General features: G+C 43.0%; 2 protein-coding genes across 2 annotated transcripts; both read left to right on the top strand.

Annotated features, from left to right (window-relative positions):
* Nucleotides 1-4,626: 4,626 nt before the first annotated feature.
* LOC114708540 (olfactory receptor 8S1-like) lies at nucleotides 4,627-6,980 on the top strand. Its single transcript, XM_028891891.1, has 2 exons — nucleotides 4,627-5,390; nucleotides 6,818-6,980. The coding sequence occupies exons 1-2, from the start codon at nucleotides 4,627-4,629 to the stop codon at nucleotides 6,978-6,980; spliced, it is 927 nt and encodes a 308-aa protein (XP_028747724.1).
* A 9,327-nt stretch (nucleotides 6,981-16,307) lies between these two features.
* Nucleotides 16,308-18,656, top strand: LOC114708539 (olfactory receptor 8S1-like). The gene is made up of 2 exons (XM_028891890.1): nucleotides 16,308-17,071; nucleotides 18,494-18,656. Exons 1-2 carry the CDS (start codon nucleotides 16,308-16,310, stop codon nucleotides 18,654-18,656), a joined length of 927 nt encoding a protein of 308 aa, XP_028747723.1.
* Nucleotides 18,657-22,578: the final 3,922 nt, after the last annotated feature.

Below are 22,578 nucleotides of genomic sequence, written 5' to 3'. Positions count from 1 at the left end.
CTGGTATGATGGTATGTTGGTATGATGGGGGATGGTTTCCCCGAAAGACCCAGCAATCCTGCTCCTCTCCTGAAGAGCCACAATCTCTGGCTCAGTGTTACCAGCTCTTTCTCACTCAGTCCACTATGGAACTTCGCAGCAAGGTTCTTCTGTTCAGCTGTCAATGAAGATCTTCACCCAATACTCTCTTGAGAAAGAGGTTTATTTGGGAAGGAGGAGTCCAGGAGAGTAGCTGCCTCTACCAGGGTGGAGAGAACAGCTCACAACTGACCGGGCAGGGCGGTTTATATAGGATGTCTAGGGGGTGGAGTCAACTGTGACTGGTTAGTTTTTTTATGCCCAGGGATTGGCCAGTATTGTGAGCAAGGGGCAGAGATGGCCCTGATTTCAGGGCCAAACTGTGTTTCTTTCACTGGCCTTTCTTGGCTTTTTGACACTACCTCTAAGGCCAGGGCACATTTCTTTCACTGACTCTGATTCTAGGGGCCAAGAGTGTCATTTTGGTACTAGTCTCAGAGTCAGGGCATGTTTCCTGGGTTCTGGGTTTGGGGATAAAGTGTTCACTTCTCTGGCTCAGGTCCCAAACACAGGCTGTGTTTCTTTCCCTGGTCCTGGGCGCTAGGGCCAGGATTCTACTGTCCTGCTCTGTGATTGGTTGATTTCACAAGTCAGTTGGACAGGGGCAGAGATGGCTCTGATCTGAGCTAAGTTGTGTTTCTCTCATTGGCTTTATCTGAACCATCCTTCCCTAATTCTGGGCTCCAGGGTCAGGGTGGGTTTCTCTAGCCAGCCCCTTTTCCCTACACTCTGTGTAGTTTTGGTGCCTGTCCTGGATCTCGCTCTGTAGACCAGGCTGGCCTCGAACTCACAGAGCTCCAACTGGCTCTGCCTCCCTAGTGCTGGGATTAAAGGCGTGCGCTGCCGCCGCCGCCGCCACCACCACCACCACCACCCAGCCTCAAATCTACTTTTAAAGATGCATCCATGTGAAGAGATATTAAATGATAGCCTTCTCTGATGGTTAGGACACTTAGAGGCGAGTTCCTGGTATCCTAAAGAGAGCAGTGTGGTGCTGCCATGAAGCATATTCAGTATTTAATTAAACACAGGAAGGAGCCCTGGGTCACTGATGCCGCAACACTCCAGTAACTTTGTATATAAAGAACTCTCTGGGGCAGGGAGTCCCTCTGCAGGAGAACTGTAACCCTTCTCTTGTCCTTGTATGGAGATTAGGAGGAAAGATCCATGGAAGAGACATTTGGTGAAGCTGAGTAAGAAACAGATACAAGGGGGCTGGAGAGACGGCTCAGAGGTTAAGAGACTGGCCGCTCTTCCAGAGGACCTGAGTCAGACTCCATGTCAGGTGACTCACAACCACCTGCGACTCCAGCTCAGGGCATCTGACACCCTCTTCCGGTCTCCACCATGGGCATTTTCATGCCAGGCACTGACATGGACACGTACACATAAGTAAATATATGTGTAATATTTGAATACCATAAATCATATTACTAAAAGAATTATATGCTAAGAATTAGAAACCTAAATAAACACTCAGAAATTTTGAACACCAACCTGAACACAAAATTATAAATACACATTGGCAGATGTGGCGGTACAGAGGGAGGGAGGAAATGATGTAAATACAGTACTCATATGAAATTCTCAAAAATAAGATGGGCTTGGTGGTGCACACCTTTAATCCCAGCACTTAGGAGGTAGAGGCAGACAGATCTCTGTGAATTTGAGGACAGCCTGGTCTACACAGCAAGTCTTAGAACAGCCAGGACTACATAGATTTGATGTCACAAAGAGACCCTGTTTCAGACCAATACATATATTTTAAAAAGAGAACACTTGAAATTGGAAGGGAATAGTGGTGTGGGGGAATAGGGAAAGGAATTGGAGGGAAGGGGATGAAGGATGGACTTGATCAAAACACATTATATGCATTATGAAATTCTCAAACAACAATTTTTTTCTTTACTTTTTTTTGTTTTGTGTTTTGGTTTTTGGGTTTTTGGGGGTTTTTTTGTTGTTGGTTTTGTTTTTTTTTTTTAGAAAGGGATTCTTTGTGTAGCCCTGGCTATCCTGGAACTCGCTCTGTAAATCTGTAGACCAGGCTGACCTCGAACTCAGAGATCCGCCTGCTCTGCCTATGTCTATGTTGTGAGCTTGTGCACCATGCTGAGCATGTGGAGGTCAGAAGACAACTTGTGAGAGCACTCTATTTACATCGTTTGCCCCCTCCTTCTGCTCCCTCCGACCCCTCCCAATATCCCCCTTCCCAGATTCACAGAAAAGCTTTGTTTTGAAGCACAGACTATTACAGAAATCTACAACTGGTCAAAATGCATAAAACACTGGCCATGGGGTGCCCGGCACCAACCAATACTTCTACAACATGACCCTACACTGAAGGCTCTGGGCCCACCAAGGGGGAAGAGGTGGAAAGATTGTAAATGTCAGGACCAGGGCATCTGCCGCAGGATAGTGTCTTCTAGACAGGACAGTGAAGCTGGGCTCATGAAATCTCAACAGTGTGGTCACCTAAACAAAACCTGAAAAATGACAATTGACAATGCCAATGTGGTTGGGGGAAGACCCCGCCCCTAGATGAAGAACCCCGAACAATGAATGACTGCTGAGAGAGACGTAATCGGTCTGCTCCAGGGATGAGCCCCCTGATAGGAGATCTACTCCCAAGCAATCAGCCCTAAGCACATACACATATGAGCAACATTAAATAAACTCTGCAGGTCATATTTGTGTGTGTGTGTGTGTGTGTGTGTGTGTGTGTGTGTGTGTGTGTGGTGTGTGTGTGTGTGTGTGTGTAACAACAGTTCAACAATAAGGAGCCATAACTGGATTTTTTTAAACTGTACAGAATTTTTCAGAGATTTTTTTTTTTAGCCAAACATTGTATTAGATTTGAGGAGGTATCTGAAGAACACAGTGACGTTCTAGTTAACAAGGATGTACTTCTGGGGGAGGAGCCTAAGGGAAGAGATGTAGCAGCACAAAAGCAGAGCTGGGCAATGTTGGAGGTAAAGGGTTGTGTGTTTGTTTTTCAGAATTTTGTGCATGTATACAATGAGCATGCCTATAACCTACTCATAGATCGGTGATATTTTTACATAATAATAGAACTAAAAGTGGATTATTGGCCACCTCAGGGCCCTCTTGTATGATGTAACCCACTAAAACAAGAATAACACAGAGTCAGCTTGGAGGACCCACTCAGAACCAGAGAAGACCTGCTCGGGGGTCTCAAGGGACTCCCTTCACTCTCTAAGGTCTGAAGATGACTTGAAGTCCCTCTGGCCATTGTTATTTGTGAAGCAGAACTTTGGAAAACTACCCTTCCCCTTGGACATAAAGACTATGGAAATAAACCCTTATTCAGAAGTCTCTTGTGGGCTGATAACCAACTAAGACTCATAACCAAAATTTAAAGAGCTCAGTGCCCAGAAGTCCCTTGCCTGTATCCCCTAGGACTAAGTCAAGAGAAGCCCACAGAAACCAAGTCAGACCCGTGGCTCTTGTGCAGTGTGGGAAAGGATGTTATCTGGGCATCCTCCACTAAGCACATCTGGTTTTCCGCCTTGGGATCCAGGTAAGGATAAATCTTATTCCAATCTATCTTCTCCCAAAACTGCCCACTCTGGGAACCCGTGAGCATGGTAGTCATGAGCAGAGATCAGGAGGGGCCCTCCCCCATCCACACTGGTTCACTTATGAACCTTCTAGCCATCCTTTGGGAAGAGAGACCTCTTTACCTCCCTCTGCTCTAAACTATACCTGTAACTGTCCATTCTACCAAGTGCCCTTCATCCCTCCTCCTTTGGGGAGAGGATATCTGTAACTTTCAGAAGCTGAATGATGGAAGTTTGGTGTGGCTTTATCCATATCCAGTTCAGAGATGCTCGGGTCTCTGTGGACTCCTGTGCGAAATCTGGAGAGCGCAGTGAAAGTGTTGTCCTCACTTCCATTAGGAGGGCTCCCCCTCCCCCATATAGTTTCCATGAAACTGTCACTTCTGCTTGGGCTAGTGTGCAAGGGGATTCTATTCGGTAGCAAACACACCCAAAAGAGATCGCTCCATCATTCTTAGAATGTCGAAAATGGAATGGACCTTGGGAAACGTCTAGCTTTCCAGAGTTTTCTTTTACCTCTATTGGGGGTGGTGCATGGGTGGCATCTTATGTTTGTTATTCAGACATCGCCATAGTCTGTCATGCCGATGGCCAGTCAAAATGTTTACTGCCGATTCGCTGTGCCAGTCAGTGTCCCTGCAGGCTGAGTTTGACCCCCTTTGAAAGCAGAACACAACACACTCTCAGAGTCGTGGGGTCTCTCCTTGGCTCCTTTCCTCCAGTGTTCTAATCCTGTTCCTCCTCCTCTTTTCTAGTTCTCATCCTCTTCAAGCTTCCCACCCACCTTCTCCACTTTGGCCAGAAGGTCACTGCCCTGAGCCAGGAAGTGCTGACGAGCAGACACAGCAGAAAGACCACTGCCATGTAACCCCTCCTGAGTCAAAAGTTTAATTCATCATTCCGGGGCTGCATAGCAGTGCTGGACAATCTTCTTAGTTCTCATCCCTCAGATGGGATGCTTGAATGCTCCATGGAAGTTAGGAATGTCACTGAGTTTGTGCTCCTGGGACTGACCAGCAACCCTCGGACTCAGGTGCTGCTGTTTATGCTGTTCTTGGTGATTTACCTCTTGACCCTCACAGGGAACCTGCTGATGCTGCTGGTGATCAGCTCTGATTCCCACCTTCATACCCCCATGTACTTCTTCCTGAGACACCTCTCCTTTATAGATGCTTTCTATTCCTCAGTCATTGTGCCCAAGTTGCTGAGGAACCTGATTTCTGAGTGGAAGACTATATCATCCCTGGGGTGTTTCACTCAGATCGCCCTGGTCCTATTTTCTGGGGCCACCGAAGCCTGCCTCCTTTCTGCCATGGCCTATGACCGGTTCCAGGCTGTGTGTCACCCACTGATGTATGTGGTCACTATGAATGGAAAGGTGTGTTCTGGGCTGGTGGTTATATCCTGGGCCATAGGAATCAGTGTCAGCCTGATTAACACCCTCCTGCTGGCTGAAGAGCACTTCTGTGGCCCGAACGTCATCCACAGCTTTGCCTGTGAGATCCCTACCGTGCTCTCGCTGGTCTGTTCTGACCCCCACATTACTGTCGCCTCCATCCTTACAACCATGGTGATCTTAGGTCTTGGTACTCTTGTCCTGCTGCTGGGTTCCTACAGCCGGATCATCCTGACAGCCCTGGGCATCAGCTCGGCCACAGGTCGGAGCAAGATCTTCTCCACATGCTCTTCGCATTTCCTCGTGGTTACCATCTTTTACGGTTCGGGAGTATCCAGGTGTGTCACACAGTAGTTGCTCGTCACAAATGCCATGTATTCCTCTCCTAACTGCCCTTGGTCTACACAACAGAGCACGGCAATGCAGCAGGAAAGACTCATCCTGGAATTCCATCCTGGAATTCCCAAGGCTTGAGCTCCAGTCCAGCTCTGCTGTGGACTAGCTGCACGGTTTTCGAAAGGCTCACCTGAGCCTGGGGAGAAATGTACCTCCCTTTATCTCAGTTACCTCATACACTGTAAAGCAACAATAAGATTTCCCCTGCTTATTTCACAGAAATATTAGAAAAATATATCAGAAAAATTATGGTTAGATGAATAGTGTGTGTGTGTGTGTGTGTGTGTGTGTGTGTGTGTGTGTGTGTGGTCACGAACTGTCAGACATGTGTGCTATGAACTGAACTACAATCCTCTATTAAAACAGCAGCATTCTTAATGACTGAGCCGTCTCCCCAGCCCCTAAATATCTTTTAAAATCAAAGTTCGCAAGGAACACTCTTGATGCATTGCCTTTGTCCTGGTAAAGACAATGCCATTGAAAGGTAGTAATGCATCCTTGGGAAATAATCCAAGGGATTCTTAAGATACGCCTAATTATTTAATCATAAGGTTTTAAAAATCGTACGTGTTGCTCAGCCCATTTTTGTCTCTCACTTTATTCACCGATTTTGGCTCCTCTTCCAATCCAAAGAAAAATATAACTGAAAATTTGTTCCACCAAGCATTATAAAAATAACATGTTGGGGCTGGAGAGACGGCTCAGTGGTTAGGAGCACTTGGTGCTCTTGCAAAGGACCCAGGTTCAGTTCTCAACACCCACAAGGAGGCTCACAACCATCCACAATTCCAGTTTCAGGGGACCAGGAACCTTCTGACCTCCACAGGTACCATGTAGTCAAATGGTACACATACACACATGCATGCAAACGCTCATACACATATAATAATTAATAATAATTTGCTACGGTTGTGAGAGTAATCCTCAGAGACACACATGTGGGAAACAACGGCAGTGTTGTGAACTAGACACGTAGCTGTGCAAGAAATAATCACCACTAAATGAGAACACAGTGTGTCTGAATTGTTGCGAATATAGAGAAAGGGTAACGTTATATCATGTCTATTAGCCAAGATGCTATGGAAATGCCTTAGCCCCATCCTAACCTGGACCCCTGAATACACAGAAGACCTTCTTTTCCTGGGAGAGTTCCCTCTGTGAGTTCACTCATGCTTGGAGGCATTTGAAGACAGAAATGACTGACTTCCCAATGATCGGTCATTTCTAGATGTTGCCATGGCGACAGTCCACTCGACCCTGAGGAACCTTTTGTGCGCTCGGCGGCGGGAGTGGGGTGGACCACAGCTGTCAGCAGTGTTGTGGTCCTCACCCTGAGCTCACTGTGCTCCTCTGTGTCATTTCTCCAAAGGTACATGACTCCAGCGTCTGGCTCGGCCCTGGAGCAAGTGCTGTCTTTACAGTACAGTGTGGTGACCCCGATGCTAAACCCCCTTATCTACAGCCTGAAAAACAAAGACGTGACGGCAGCTCTGAGGAGGATGCTGACCAGGAGGTCCAGGCTGTCCTTGTAGCACAGGCTCTCCTGCTCCATCAGGGATGGGAGGTGTAGAGGGAAGATGCTGGGAGGGACCTTACCACTCAGCCTCCTCTATGTTTCCACAATGGAGGACATTTCTCTTCCTCCACTGCCCTGCCCCTAGCTCTCTGCCCAGCTATTGGCCATTTAGCTCTTTATTAGACCAACCAAATGTTTTAGACAGCAAAAGTAACACAGCTTCACAGAGTTAAACAAATGCAACAGAAAAGAATGCAACACATCTTTGCAGCATTAAAACAAATGTCCCACAGCATAAACAAATGTAACACATCTTAAACTAATATTCCACAACAGATACTATAATCAACGGTTACAGCAGCCACATACAACACAAGTCAGCAGCTTTCTGTTATGGCTGTTTTCAGCATCTATCAGGTGCCCCACCTATCCAAAGCTCAACCCAAGAGCATGCACCCAAGCCCTAGGGAAGTGTAAATGACCTACAAACCCATCTGAAGTATGGCAAGGACATTGGTTGCATATGCCAATGATACTGTATCTTGCTGTATATCCCTTTTATGTTTATTTTATAGCTGTCAAAGCAATTTTGTTCTTAGGAAATTATTATTTTGATTGTGCTATACCAAGTTGGTCAGGTTTTTTTTGTTATGTTTCAAATTGTCTATTTTACATCATTATTTCCTTAGTCACTAAAGGGGTAAGTATTTATATCAAGTTATTATACTTATTGCCTTTGTTTGGATATGGAAAGATTCTACAGGAATATTTCATAGTCTCTAGCAACTTCTGGAAGTTTAATATAATGCTGTATATGAATGAAATGATGACATGACTACTCAAGGTATGGTGAGGAGATTTTTATTGTAGCTATGGGGGAGAGTACAGCCAAAGGCATATGGAAGAATCCAGAGCAGGGAGGAAAAGTAGTAGATTGAACATGGTCAGCAGACTGAACCAGGCCATGAGGGGAGTGGGGAGAGCCAGAGAAGAGGACTAAGAGAGAAGGGACCAAGAGCTAAGAGAACCAAGACAGCAAAAGTCCAAGAGAGCAAAGAGAGAGCATGGCCGAAGGGGCAGAGATCTGTAGGAAATAGAAGCTGGGGGAAGGGATGCCCATGAGCTAAGAAGTTCAGGGTAGGGGCTGGGAAGAGAACTTAGAGGAGCAGGATGCCAGCAAGGACGCTGTAACAGGTGCTTGGGATGCTGAGAGAACCTGGAGGCCAGCATGTGCTTTAGAATGCTCATGGGCACCACAGTTGGCCATTTGTTCTGTGTTCCTTTTGGACCTGACAGTGTATGCCACCCCAAGCTACCACCCATGACCACGTGGCCCAATGACATGTGCAGCTGTAAACGTCAGTTCCTGGAAACGTGCTGGTATTCTTGTGAAAGGTTAGCTCCACAACAAGGTCATTCTATGGCTTCCTAGCTCTGTGACTTCCTTTAATACCAGTTTGAACTTTGGGAATTCATCTACAAAGCTATGAGAAGAGCATAGGATCCTCATATTGCTGTTCCTCTTCTGATTCCTGTCCAGATTCAGCTCTATCTCTGGGTTTTCCAGTGATTTCTGGTTAATCCCTAAAACTTTGTAGACTGTATGGCTCATCATAGTCTTAGAAATTCTCTTCACCTCACTCATGATTAGAATCTTGAGAACAAACTAGGGGAATAAATGACAATCATATGTAAAACAGATAATGATTAGTTTTTTGTAATGGACATAGACTCAAATTTTCCATCAAAATTTTCCTTTTTATTTAGTTAGTTGTATTAATGGTTGTGTTTACCAGACCTAAGAAAAATGGAGACAGCTTAAACCTCTGATGAGCTTCAAAACTCAATCTATGCTGAATGTTTGAAAGTGTAAATATATATATATATATATATATGTATATATATATATAATTTTAAATTTTATGGTCATGTTTTAAGAAGTAAAAATAAATGAGATCAATTTTAATGATAAGTTTTATTTAATCCAGTATGCCTACAATATTATTTTGCATATAGTCTACATTTTTAATTTTAATGTTTTACAATTTTTACAGTGTTTCAGTTTGGGAAAACCAAACTGAAATGATGCTAAATATGAAGAAGTCAATAAATAAGTCAAATAAAAAACTCAGTGGAAAGCCTGAGAAATCCGTGAATCACTGGGACCAGATTTTTAGGGCTTGAAGACAAAGAAGAGAAATTGGAATATTCAATCAGGATAAAAATAAATTAATAAAACACATGAATAAAACAAGAGAGATATTTGAAATAATATGAAAAGACCAAATCTATTAATTACAGGCACAAAATAAGGAGAAAACACCAAGCAAAAGCCATATAAAATATTTTCAATGAAATCATAGCAAAAATTTTTTTAATTTAGAAAAATAGAAGGCAATCCAGGTACCAAAGGACTATAGAACACCAAATAGACATGATGAGAAGATAAATTTCACCTCTATCATAGTAAAAACACAAAAAAATACAGAACAAAGAAAATGTGTAAAAGCTGCCAGCAGATGAGAATTAGAAAAATACTAAAGACTACAAAATCAACCAAATGACAGGAATTAATACACACCTCTCAATAATAACTCTAAATATTAATGATCTAAATTCCCCAATCAAAAGACAGACTACCAGCCGGGTGGTGGTGGTGGTGGTGGTGGTGGCGGCGGCGGCGGCGGCAGCGGTGGTCAGCCTGGTCTCCAAAGCGAGTTCCAGGAAAGGAGCAAAGCTATACAGAGAAACCCTGTCTCGAAAAACCAAAAAAAAAAGACAGACTACCAATAACATTTTTTTAAAAGAAGAGAGAGAATCCATCTATTTACTGACTCCAATAAAAACACCTCCCTATCAAAGACAGACATCACCTAAAGCTGACAGGATGGGGAAAGGTCTTTAACTGAAATGGAACTGGGAAGCAAGCAGGTGTTGCTGGCTACTATCTCACAAAACGGATTTTACACCAAAATTAGTCAAAAGAAACAAAGAAGGCCACCTCATACTTCATCAGCCATGAAACTTTCATTTTATTTCTAGTTTAAAAATAGATCACATACCAGAAAACAAAGCATGCCTCAACAAATACAGGAAAATTAAAACACCTTCTCATATCTTATCTGTCCAACAATGGGCTAAACCCATAAATCAGCCATAGGGAAAACTACATAAAATACACAAATTCATGGAGATTTTTTAATTCACTATTAAATGATGAATGAGTCATTGAAGAAATAAAGAAGGGAATAAAAACAATTCCTGGAATTGAACAGAAATGAAGCTACAACAGTATCAGTAATAATCACTTGGGGCCAGATAATGCCTTGGCATGGGGGATAGTCTGTGCATTGTAAGAAGTTTATCAGCACCCATGGCCTCTACTCCAAAATTATCTCCAGACACTGCCAAATAAGCCTGGGATAAAATATCACCCAATAGGGAAACACTGTTTCCAAGTACACATAAAGTTCCTCCAAAAACTTAATCAGTTCTAAATCTCCACTTTAAATCAATTCAATGTGACTTAAAATTATTTTCCTCAGTATGTACTAGGCATGTTTCAAAATGCTAAAAGCTAACCTATTAGTGTAGATTTACACTTCCTAAGGTTTCTGCATCAATGTTCAATCACCAGCCTAACTCAACAACTGGCTCATGTTGATTGAAATCCCCTTTCATTGTGTCCTGTCAAGAGTCCAGGGATCAGTCAGTTTTCTAAAGACATAGTACTACCAAAGAAGCAGTCACGTGACTGTGTCAGAGGCCATAGATCAGGCAAAATACCTATGAAATTTACCTGATTTTCAGTTGATGGAAATAAGGGATAGAGATTTTTATAAGCGTGTTTCTTTTTTTTTTTTTTTTTTTTTTTTTTTTTTTTTTTTTTTTGATTTTCGAGACAGGGTTTCTCTGTGTAGCTTTGCGCCTTTCCTGGAGCTCACTTGGTAGCCCAGGCTGGCCTCGAACTCACAGAGATCCGCCTGGCTCTGCCTCCCGAGTGCTGGGATTAAAGGTGTGCGCCACCAACGCCCGGCATAAGCGTGTTTCTTAAGGTAGATGAGCCTTAGAAAGGAAAGGGATTTGCCTCCCTCTGAAATGTGGTTCTCATGGGCATCGCTGCAAACATGTATTTCTCTGACCAACGTGTTCGGAAGAGGTCAGACAGATGCTTTCCTTTCCTTTCCCATTTTATTTTCCACACCAAAAGGCTCAACAATCTGGCTGAACACCCATATCCTGAACCTTAAATGACCTCCTATTCTTCACACTGATACTAATTAGCATTCCAGACACACACACACACACACACACACACACACACACACACACACACACAGAGCTCAATTTAAAAGTTACAAATCAGGGTTACATTTAATACATTGTTGGCAGATTTTGGTTTTGCTTTGGGGATCCAGAAGAGCCATTGCTTAATAAGCTGGAAACTGCAAAGTACTCTAAGTGTCGCTCACTGGCCTAGCCAGTCAAAGAACAGAGAAAAATCATTTAAAAGAATTTGGGTTGGCTTTCTTCTTTCCACTCTCAGAATTTAATTTCACACCATACTTAAGTGAAAGATCCAAAAAAGTAAAATGGAAAATGGTATCTTTTTAGAAGGCAATTTGCGGAAGTTTGTCTGTTGGTTTTTTTGTTTTGGTTTGGTTTGGTTTGGTTTTGGTTTTGGTTTTGGTTTTGGTTGCTCGTCTTTAGAACCACAAATTCTTTCGGAGCTCATTCTGCACAAATACTGAAACAAGAAAGAGCATTTACAAATTATTTAACTGCAACATTATTATTGAAAACACTTATCTCTAATGAACTCATTGACTCTTACATCTGTTCTATAAAACAATCTGCAGCTATAAAAACAATGAGACAAATGGAAGAGACTACTTGTAAGGGTGTCCATGTGCTGCAAATAAGGGATTGACCAACAGCATATAACTCGAGTATTTTGAAGATTGGTTTATTTCTATTTCTTGTGCATGGGTGTTTTGCCTGTGAGTGTGTATGTGCACCACATGTGTGCAGTGCCAGTGGAGGCCAGAAGAGGTCACTTGATTCCCTGGAACTGAACTTACAGGAAGTTATAAGCTGCCATATGGATGGGATACTGGGAACTGAACTCCTCTACAAGACCAACAAGTGCTCTTAACCACTGGGCCATCTCTCCAGCCCTCAAATTGACTTTTTTTAATTTTTAAAATTATTTTTTATATATTTTTAATAATTTATTTAACTTTATTTTATGTGCATTGGTGTGAAGGTATCAGATCTCCTGGAACTGGAGTTACAGACAGTTGTGAGCTGCCATGTGGGTGCTGGGAATTAAACCCTAGTCCAATGGAAGAACAGCCACTGCTCTTAACCACAGAGCCATCTCTCCAGCCCCAACTCGTTCACTTTTTTTTTTCTTGAAGACATGGATTCTCTGTGTAGTTTTGGTGCCTATCCTGGATCTCGCTCTGTAGACCAGGCTGGCCTCGAACTCACAGAGATCCGCCTGGCTCTGTCTCCCTAGTGCTGGGATTAAAGGCGTGCACCACCACCGCCCGGCCTCAAATCTACTTTTAAAGATGCATCCATGTGAAAAGGTATTAAATGATAGCCTTCTCTTGTGTTAAGATTTCAACTAAATCCCTGAAGGTTAGGACACTTAGAGGCGAGTTCCTGGCATCCTAAAGAGAGCAGTGTGGTGCTGCTATGAAGCATATTCAGTATTTAATTAAACACAGGAAGGAGCCCTGGGTCACTGATGCCGCAACACTCCAGTAACTTTGTATATAAAGAACTCTCTGGGGCAGGGAGTCCCTCTGCAGGAGAACTGTAACCCTTCTCTTCTCCATGTATGGAGATTAGGAGGAAAAATCCATGGAAGAGACATTTGGTGAAGCTGAGTAAGAAACAGATACAAGGGGGCTGGAGAGACGGCTCAGAGGTTAAGAGACTGGCCGCTCTTCCAGAGGACCTGAGTCAGACTCCATGTCAGGTGACTCACAACCACCTGCGACTCCAGCTCAGGGCATCTGACTCCCTCTTCTGGTCTCTACCATGGGCATTTTCATGCCAGGCACTGACATGGACACGTACACATAAGTAAATATATGTGTAATATTTGAATACCATAAATCATATTACTAAAAGAATTATATGCTAAGAATTAGAAACCTAAATAAACACTCAGAAATTTTGAACACCAACCTGAACACAAAATTATAAATACGCATTGGCAGATGTGGCGGTACAGAGGGACGGAGGAAATGATGTAAATACAGTACTCATATGAAATTCTCAAAAATAAGATGGGCTTGGTGGTGCACACCTTTAATCCCAGCACTTAGGAGGTAGAGGCAGACAGATCTCTGTGAGTTCGAGGACAGCCTGGTCTACACAGCAAGTCCTAGAACAGCCAGGACTACATAGATTTGATGTCACAAAGAGACCCTGTTTCAGACCAATATATATATTTTAAAAAGAGAACACTTGAAATTGGAAGGGAATAGTGGTGTGGGGGAATAGGGAAAGGAATTGGAAGGAAGGGGATGAAGGATGGACTTGATCAAAACACATTATAGGCATTATGAAATTCTCAAACAACAATTTTTTTCTTTACTTTTGTTTTGTTTTGTGTTTTGGTTTTTTTTTTTTTTTTTTTTTTTTTTTTTTGAAAGGGTTTCTTTGTGTAGCCCTGGCTATCCTGGAACTTGCTCTGTAAATCTGTAGACCAGGCTGACCTTGAACTCAGAGATCCGCCTGCTCTGCCTGTGTCTATGTTGTGAGCCTGTGCACCATGTTGAGCATGTGGAGGTCAGAAGACAACTTGTGAGAGCACTCTATTTACATCATTTGCCCCCTCCTTCTGCTCCCTCCGACCCCTCCCAATATCCCCCTTCCCAGATTCACAGAAAAGCTTTGTTTTGAAGCACAGACTATTACAGAAATCTACAACTGGTCAAAATGCATAGAACACTGGCCATGGGGTGCCGGGCACCAAGCCATACTTCTACAACACGACCCTACACTGAAGGCTCTGGGCCCATCAAGGGGGAAGAGGTGGAAAGATTGTAAATGTCAGGACCAGGGCATCTGCCGCAGGATAGTGTCTTCTAGACAGGACAGTGAAGCTGGGCTCATGAAATCTGAACAATATGGTTACCTAAACAAAACCTGAAAAATGACAATTGACAATGCCAATGTGGATGGGGGAAGACCCCGCCCCTAGATGAAGAACCCCGAACAATGAATGACTGCTGTGAGAGACATAATCGGTCTGCTCCAGAAATGAGCCCCCTGATAGGAGATCTACTCCCAAGTAATCAGCCCTAAGCACATACACTTATGAGCAACATTAAATAAACTCTGCAGGTCATATTTGTGTGTGTGTGTGTGTAACAACAATTCAACAATAAGGGGCCATAACTGGATTTTTTAAACTGTACAGAATTTTTCAGAGTTTTTTTTTTTTTAGCCAAACATTGTATTAGATTTGAGGAGGTATCTGAAGAACACAGTGACGTTCTAGTTAACAAGGATGTACTTCTTGGGGAGGAACCTAAGGGAAGAGATGTAGCAGCACAAAAGCAGAGCTGGGCAATGTTGGAGGTAAAGGGTTGTGTGTTTGTTTTTCAGAATTTTGTGCATGTATACAACGAGCATGCCTATAACCTACTCATAGATCGGTGATATTTTTACATAATAATAGAACTAAAAGTGGATTATTGGCCACCTCATGGCCCTCTTGTATGATGTAACCCACTAAAACAAGAATAACACAGAGTCAGCTTGGAGGACCCACTCAGAACCAGAGAAGACCTGCTCGGGGGTCTCAAGGGACTCCCTTCACTCTCTAAGGTCTGAAGATGACTTGAAGTCCCTCTGGCCATTGTTATTTGTGAAGCAGAATTTTGGAAAACTACCTTTCCCCTTGGACATAAAGACTATGGAAATAAACCCTTATTCAGAAGTCTCTTGTGGGCTGATAACCAACTAAGACTCATAACCAAAATTTAAAGAGCTCAGTGCCCAGAAGTCCCTTGCCTGTATCCCCTAGGACTAAGTCAAGAGAAGCCCACAGAAACCAAGTCAGACCCGTGGCTCTTGTGCAGTGTGGGAAAGGATGTTATCTGGGCATCCTCCACTAAGCACATCTGGTTTTCCGCCTTGGGATCCAGGTAAGGATAAATCTTATTCCAATCTATCTTCTCCCAAAACTGCCCACTCTGGGAACCCGTGAGCATGGTAGTCATGAGCAGAGATCAGGAGGGGCCCTCCCCCATCCACATTGGTTCACTTATGAACCTTCTAGCCATCCTTTGGGAAGAGAGACCTCTTTACCTCCCTCTGCTCTAAACTATACCTGTAACTGTCCATTCTACCAAGTGCCCTTCATCCCTCCTCCTTTGGGGAGAGGATATCTGTAACTTTCAGAAGCTGAATGATGGAAGTTTGGTGTGGCTTTATCCATATCCAGTTCAGAGATGCTCGGGTCTCTGTGGACTCCTGTGCGAAATCTGGAGAGCGCAGTGAAAGTGTTGTCCTCACTTCCATTAGGAGGGCTCCCCCTCCCCCATATAGTTTCCATGAAACTGTCACTTCTGCTTGGGCTAGCATGCAAGGGGATTCTATTCAGTAGCAAACACACCCAAAAGAGATCGCTCCATTATTCTTAGAATGTCAAAAATGGAATGGACCTTGGGAAACGTCTAGCTTTCCAGAGTTTTCTTTTACCTCTATTGGGGGTGGTGCATGGGTGGCATCGTGGAGCCCCAGGGATAGAATTCAGACCGTCACCCTTGTGACCTTTACTTGCTAAGCTATCTGACCTATCCTACTGATGTTTTAAATGAAAAACTCAAGTGATTTACAGACTTCTGAGGGCAGAGAAAGAACTTGCAGCATCGTGAGGTGTCACAGCACTTCTGTCCGTTATTCAGACATCGCCATAGTCTGTCATGCCGAAGGCCAGTCAAAATGTTTACTGCCGATTCGCTGTGCCAGTCAGTCCCCCTGCAGGCTGAGTTTGACCCCCTTTGAAAGCAGAACACAACACATTCTCAGAGTCGTGGGGTCTCTCCTTGGCTCCTTTCCTCCAGTGTTCTAACCCTGTTCCTCCTCCTCTTCTTTTCTAGTTCTCATCCTCTTCAAGCTTCCCACCCACCTTCTCCACTTTGGCCAGAAGGTCACTGCCCTGAGCCAGGAAGTGCTGACGAGCAGACACAGCAGAAAGACCACTGCCATGTAACCCCTCCTGAGTCAAAAGTTTAATTCATCATTCCGGGGCTGCGTAGCAGTGCTGGACAATCTTCTTAGTTCTCATCCCTCAGATGGGACGCTTGAATGCTCCATGGAAGTTAGGAATGTCACTGAGTTTGTGCTCCTGGGACTGACCAGCAACCCTCGGACTCAGGTGCTGCTGTTTATGCTGTTCTTGGTGATTTACCTCTTGACCCTCACAGGGAACCTGCTGATGCTGCTGGTGATCAGCTCCGATTCCCACCTTCATACCCCCATGTACTTCTTCCTGAGACACCTCTCGTTTATAGATGCTTTCTATTCCTCAGTCATTGTGCCCAAGTTGCTGAGGAACCTGATTTCCGAGTGGAAGACTATATCATCCCTCGGGTGTTTCACTCAGATCGCCCTGGTCCTATTTTCTGGGGCCACCGAAGCCTGCCTCCTTTCTGCCATGGCCTACGACCGGTTCCAGGCTGTGTGTCACCCACTGATGTATGTGGTCACTATGAATAGAAAGGTGTGTTCTGGGCTGGTGGTTATATCCTGGGCCATAGGAATCAGTGTCAGCCTGATTAACACCCTCCTGCTAGCTGAAGAGCACTTCTGTGGCCCGAACGTCATCCACAGCTTTGCCTGTGAGATCCCTACTGTGCTCTCGCTGGTCTGTTCTGACCCCCACATTACTATCGCCTCCATCCTTACAACCATGGTGATCTTAGGTCTTGGTACTCTTGTCCTACTGCTGGGTTCCTACAGCCAGATCATCCTGACAGCCCTGGGCATCAGCTCGGCCACAGGTCGGAGCAAGATCTTCTCCACGTGCTCTTCGCATTTCCTCGTGGTTACCATCTTTTACGGTTCGGGAGTATCCAGGTGTGTCACACAGTAATTGCTCGTCACAAATGCCGTGTATTCCTCTCCTAACCGCCCTTGGTCTAGACAACAGAGCACGGCAATGCAGCAGGAAAGACTCATCCTGGAATTCCATCCTGGAATTCCCAAGGCTTGAGCTCCAGTCCAGCTCTGCTGTGGACTAGCTGCGGGGTTTTCAAAAGGCTCACCTGAGCCTGGGGAGAAATGTACCTCCCTTTATCTCAGTTACCTCATACACTGTAAAGCAACAATAAGATTTCCCCTGCTTATTTCACAGAAATATTAGAAAAATATATCAGAAAAATTATGGTTAGATGAATAGTGTGTGTGTGTGTGTGTGTGTGTGTGTGTGTGTGTGGTGTGTAGTCACGAGCTGTCAGACATGTGTGCTATGAACTGAACTACAATCCTCTATTAAAACAGCAGCATTCTTAATGACTGAGCCGTCTCCCCAGCCCCTAAGTATCTTTTAAAATCAAAGTCCACAAGGAACACTCTTGATGCCTTTTTCCTGGTAAAGACAATGCCATTGAAAGGTAGTAATGCATCTTTGGGAAATAATCCAAGGGATTCTTAAGATACGCCTAATTCTTTAATCATAAGGTTTTAAAAATCGTACGTGTTGCTCAGCCCATTTTTGTCTCTCACTTTATTCACCGATTTTGGCTCCTCTTCCAATCCAAAGAAAAATATAACTAAAAATTTGTTCCACCAAGCATTATAAAAATAACGTGTTGGGGCTGGAGAGATGGCTCAGTGGTTAGGAGCACTTGGTGCTCTTGGAAAGACCCAGGTTCAGTTCTCAACACCCACAAGGAGGCTCACAACCATCCACAATTCCAGTTTCAGGGGACCAGGAACCCTCTTCTGACCCCCGCTGTACCATGTAGTCATATGGTACACATACACACATGCATGCAAACACTCATACACATATAATAATTAATAATAATTTGCTACAGTTGTGAGAGTAATCCTCAGAGACACACATGTGGGAAACAATGGCAGTGTTGTGAACTAGACATGTAGTTGTGCAAGAAATAATCACCACTAAATGAGAACACAGTGTGTCTGAATTGTTGCGAATATAGAGAAAGGGTAACGTTATATCATGTCTATTAGCCAAGATGCTATGGAAATGCGTTAGCCCCATCCTAACCTGGACCCCTGAATACACAGAAGACCTTCTTTTCCTGGGAGAGTTCCCTCTGTGAGTTCACTCATGCTTGGAGGCATTTGAAGACAGAAATGACTGACTTCCCAATGATCGGTCATTTCTAGATGTTGCCATGGCGACAGTCCACTCGACCCTGAGGAACCATTTGTGGGCTCGGCGGCGGGAGTGGGGTGGACCACAGCTGTCAGCAGTGTTGCGGTCCTCACCCTGAGCTCACTTTGCTCCTCTGTGTCATTTCTCCAAAGGTACATGACTCCAGCGTCTGGCTCGGCCCTGGAGCAAGTGCTGTCTTTACAGTACAGTGTGGTGACCCCGATGCTAAACCCCCTTATCTACAGCCTGAAAAACAAAGACGTGACGGCAGCTCTGAGGAGGATGCTGACCAGGAGGTCCAGGCTGTCCTTGTAGCACAGGCTCTCCTGCTCCATCAGGGATGGGAGTTGCACAGGGAAGATGCTGGAAGGGACCTTACCACTCAGCCTCCTCTATGTTGCCACAATGGAGGACATTTCTCTTCCTCCACTGCCCTGCCCCTAGCTCTCTGCCCAGCTATTGGCCATTTAGCTCTTTATTAGACCAACCAAATGTTTTAGACAGGAAAAGTAACACAGCTTCACAGAGTTAAACAAATGCAACAGAAAAGAATGCAACACATCTTTGCAGCATTAAAACAAATGTCCCACAGCATAAACAAATGTAACACATCTTAAACTAATATTCCACAACAGATACTATAATCAACGGTTACAGCAGCCACATACAACACAAGTCAGCAGCTTTCTGTAATGGCTGTTTTCAGCATCTATCAGGTGCCCCACCTATCCAAAGCTCAACCCAAGAGCATGCACCCAAGCCCTAGGGAAGTGTAAATGACCTACAAACCCATCTGAAGTATGGCAAGGACATTGGTTGCATATGCCAATGGTACTGTATCTTGCTGTATATCCCTTTTATGTTTATTTTATAGCTGTCAAAGCAATTTTGTTCTTAGGAAATTATTATTTTGATTGTGCTATACCAAGTTGGTCAGGTTTTTTTTGTTATGTTTCAAATTGTCTATTTTACATCATTATTTCCTTAGTCACTAAAGGGGGAAGTATTTATATCAAGTTATTATACTTATTGCCTTTGTTTGGATATGGAAAGATTCTACAGGAATATTTCATAGTCTCCAGCAACTTCTGGAAGTTTAATATAATGCTGTATGTGAATGAAATGATGACATGACTACTCAAGGTATGGTGAGGAGATTTTTATTGTAGCTATGGGGGAGAGTACAGCCAAAGGCATATGGAAGAGTCCAGAGCTGGGAGGAAAAGTAGTAGATTGAACATGGTCAGCAGACTGAACCAGGCCATGAGGGGAGTGGGAGAGCCAGAGAAGAGGACTAAGAGAGAGGGGACCAAGAGCTAAGAGAACCAAGACAGCAGAAGTCCAAGAGAGCAAAGAGAGAGGATGGCCGAAGGGGCAGAGATCTGTAGGAAATAGAAGCTGGGGGAAGGGATGCCCATGAGCTAAGAAGTTCAGGGTAGGGGCTGGGAAGAGAACTTAGAGGAGCAGGATGCCAGCAAGGACGCTGTAACAGGTGCTTGGGATGCTGAGAGAACCTGGAGGCCAGCATGTGCTTTAGAATGCTCATGGGCACCACAGTTGGCCATTTGTTCTGTGTTCCTTTTGGACCTGACAGTGTATGCCACCCCCAAGCTACCACCCATGACCACGTATCCCAATGACATGTGCAGCTGTAAACATCAGTTCCTGGAAACGTGCTGGTATTCTTTTGAAAGGTTAGCTCCACAACAAGGTCATTCTATGGCTTCCTAGTTCTGTGACTTCCTTTAATACCAGCTTGAACTTTGGGAATTCATCTACAAAGCTATGAAAAGAGCATAGGATCCTCATATTGCTGTTCCTCTTCTGATTCCTGTCCAGATTCAGCTCTATCTCTGGGTTTTCCAGTGATTTCTGGTTAATCCCTAAAACTTAGTAGACTGTATGGCTCATCATAGTCTTAGAAATTCTCTTCAACTCACTCATTATTAGAATCTTGGGAACAAACTAGGGGAATAAATGACAATCATATGTAAAACAGATAATGATTAGTTTTTTGTAATGGACATAGACTCAAATTTTCCATCAAAATTTTCCTTTTTATTTAATTAATTGTATTAATGGTGGTGTTTACCAGACCTAAGAAAAATGGAGACAGCTTAAACCTCTGATGAGCTTCAAAACTCAATCTATGCTGAATGTTTGAAAGTGTATATATATATATATATATATATATATATATATATATATATATATATAATTTTAAATTTTATGGTCATATTTTAAGAAGTAAAAATAAATGAGATCAATTTTAATGATAAGTTTTATTTAATCCAATATACCTACAATATTATTTTGCATATAGTCTACATTTTTAATTTTAATGTTTTACAATTTTTACAGTGTTTCAGTTTGGGAAAACCAAACTGAAATGATGCTAAATATGAAGAAGTCAATAAATAACTCAAATAAAAAACTCAGTGGAAAGCCTGAGAAATACGTGAATCACTGGGACAGATTTTTAGGGCTTGAAGACAAAGAAGAGAAATTGGAATATTCAATCAGGATAAAAATAAATTAATAAAACAAGAGAGATATTTGAAATAATATGAAAAGACCAAATCTATTAATTACAGGCACAAAATAAGGAGAAAACACCAAGCAAAAGCCATATAAAATATTTTCAATGAAATCATAGCAAAAATTTTTTGAATTTAGAAAAATAGAAGGCAATCCAGGTACCAAAGGACTATAGAACACCAAATAGACATGATGATAAATTTCGCCTGTATCATAGTTAAAACACAAAAATATACAGAACAAAGAAAATGTATAAAAGCTGCCAGCAGATGAGAATTAGAAAAATACTAAAGACTACAAAATCAACCAAATGACAGGAATTAATACACACCTCTCAATAATAACTCTAAATATTAATGATCTAAATTCCCCAATCAAAAGACAGACTACCAGCCGAGTGGTGGTGGTGGTGGTGGCAGCGGCGGCGGCGGCGGCCAGCCTGGTCTCCAAAGCGAGTTCCAGGAAAGGAGCAAAGCTATACAGAGAAACCCTGTCTCGAAAAACCAAAAAAATAAATAAAAGACAGACTACCAATAACATTTTTTTAAAAGAAGAGAGAGAATCCATCTATTTACTGACTCCAATAAAAACACCTCCCTATCAAAGACAGACATCACCTAAAGCTGACAGGATGGGGAAAGGTCTTTAACTGAAATGGAACTGGGAATCAAGCAGGTGTTGCTGGCTACTATCTCACAAAACGGATTTTACACCAAAATTAGTCAAAAGAAACAAAGAAGGCCACCTCATACTTCATCAGCCATGAAACTTTCATTTTATTTCTATTTTAAAAATAGATCACATACCAGAAAACAAAGCATGCCTCAACAAATACAGGAAAATTAAAACATCTTCTCATATCTTATCTGTCCAACAATGGGCTAAACCCATAAATCAGCCATAGGGAAAACTACATAAAATACACAAATTCATGGAGATTTTTTAATTCACTATTAAATGATGAATGAGTCATTGAAGAAATAAAGAAGGGAATAAAAGCAATTCCTGGAATTGAACAGAAATGAAACTACAGTATCAACAGTATCAGTAATAATCACTTGGGGCCAGATAATGCCTTGGCATGGGGGATAGTCTGTGCATTGTAAGAAGTTTATCAGCACCCATGGCCTCTACTCCAAAATTATCTCCAGACACTGCCAAATAAGCCTGGATAAAATATCACCCAATAGGGAAACACTGTTTCCAAGTACACATAAAGTTCCTCCAATAACTTAATCAGTTCTAAATCTCCACTTTAAATAATTCAATGTGACTTAAAATTATTTTCCTCAGTATGTACTAGGCATGTTTCAAAATGCTAAAAGCTAACCTATTAGTGTAGATTTACACTTCCTAAGGTTTCTGCATCAATGTTCAATCACCAGCCTAACTCAACAACTGGCTCATGTTGATTGAAATCCCCTTTCATTGTGTCCTGTCAAGAGTCCAGGGATCAGTCAGTTTTCTAAAGACATAGTACTACCAAAGAAGCAGTCACATGACTGTGTCAGAGGCCATAGATCAGGCAAAATACCTATGAAATTTACCTGATTTTCAGTTGATGGAAATAAGGGATAGAGATTTTTATAAACGTGTTTCTTAAGGTAGATGAGCCTTAGAAAGGAAAGGGATTTGCCTCCCTCTGAAATGTGGTTCTCATGGGCATCACTGCAAACATGTATTTCTCTGACCAACGTGT

The sequence above is a fragment of the Peromyscus leucopus genome, chromosome 20 (genome assembly GCF_004664715.2).
Source record: "Peromyscus leucopus breed LL Stock chromosome 20, UCI_PerLeu_2.1, whole genome shotgun sequence".
NCBI lineage: Eukaryota > Metazoa > Chordata > Mammalia > Rodentia > Cricetidae > Peromyscus > Peromyscus leucopus.
The sequence above is the reverse complement of the archived record's forward strand: the minus strand, read 5'-3'. Positions and strand labels throughout refer to the sequence as shown.

Excerpts from the sequence above, each read along its gene's own strand:
- LOC114708540 (XM_028891891.1), top strand. The coding sequence starts at position 4,627 with ATGGAAGTTAGGAATGTCACTGAGTTTGTGCTCCTGGGACTGACCAGC. Across the intron at positions 5,391-6,817 it reads TACGGTTCGGGAGTATCCAG|GTACATGACTCCAGCGTCTG; the intron begins GTGTGTCACACA and ends ATTTCTCCAAAG.
- LOC114708539 (XM_028891890.1), top strand. The coding sequence starts at position 16,308 with ATGGAAGTTAGGAATGTCACTGAGTTTGTGCTCCTGGGACTGACCAGC. Across the intron at positions 17,072-18,493 it reads TACGGTTCGGGAGTATCCAG|GTACATGACTCCAGCGTCTG; the intron begins GTGTGTCACACA and ends ATTTCTCCAAAG.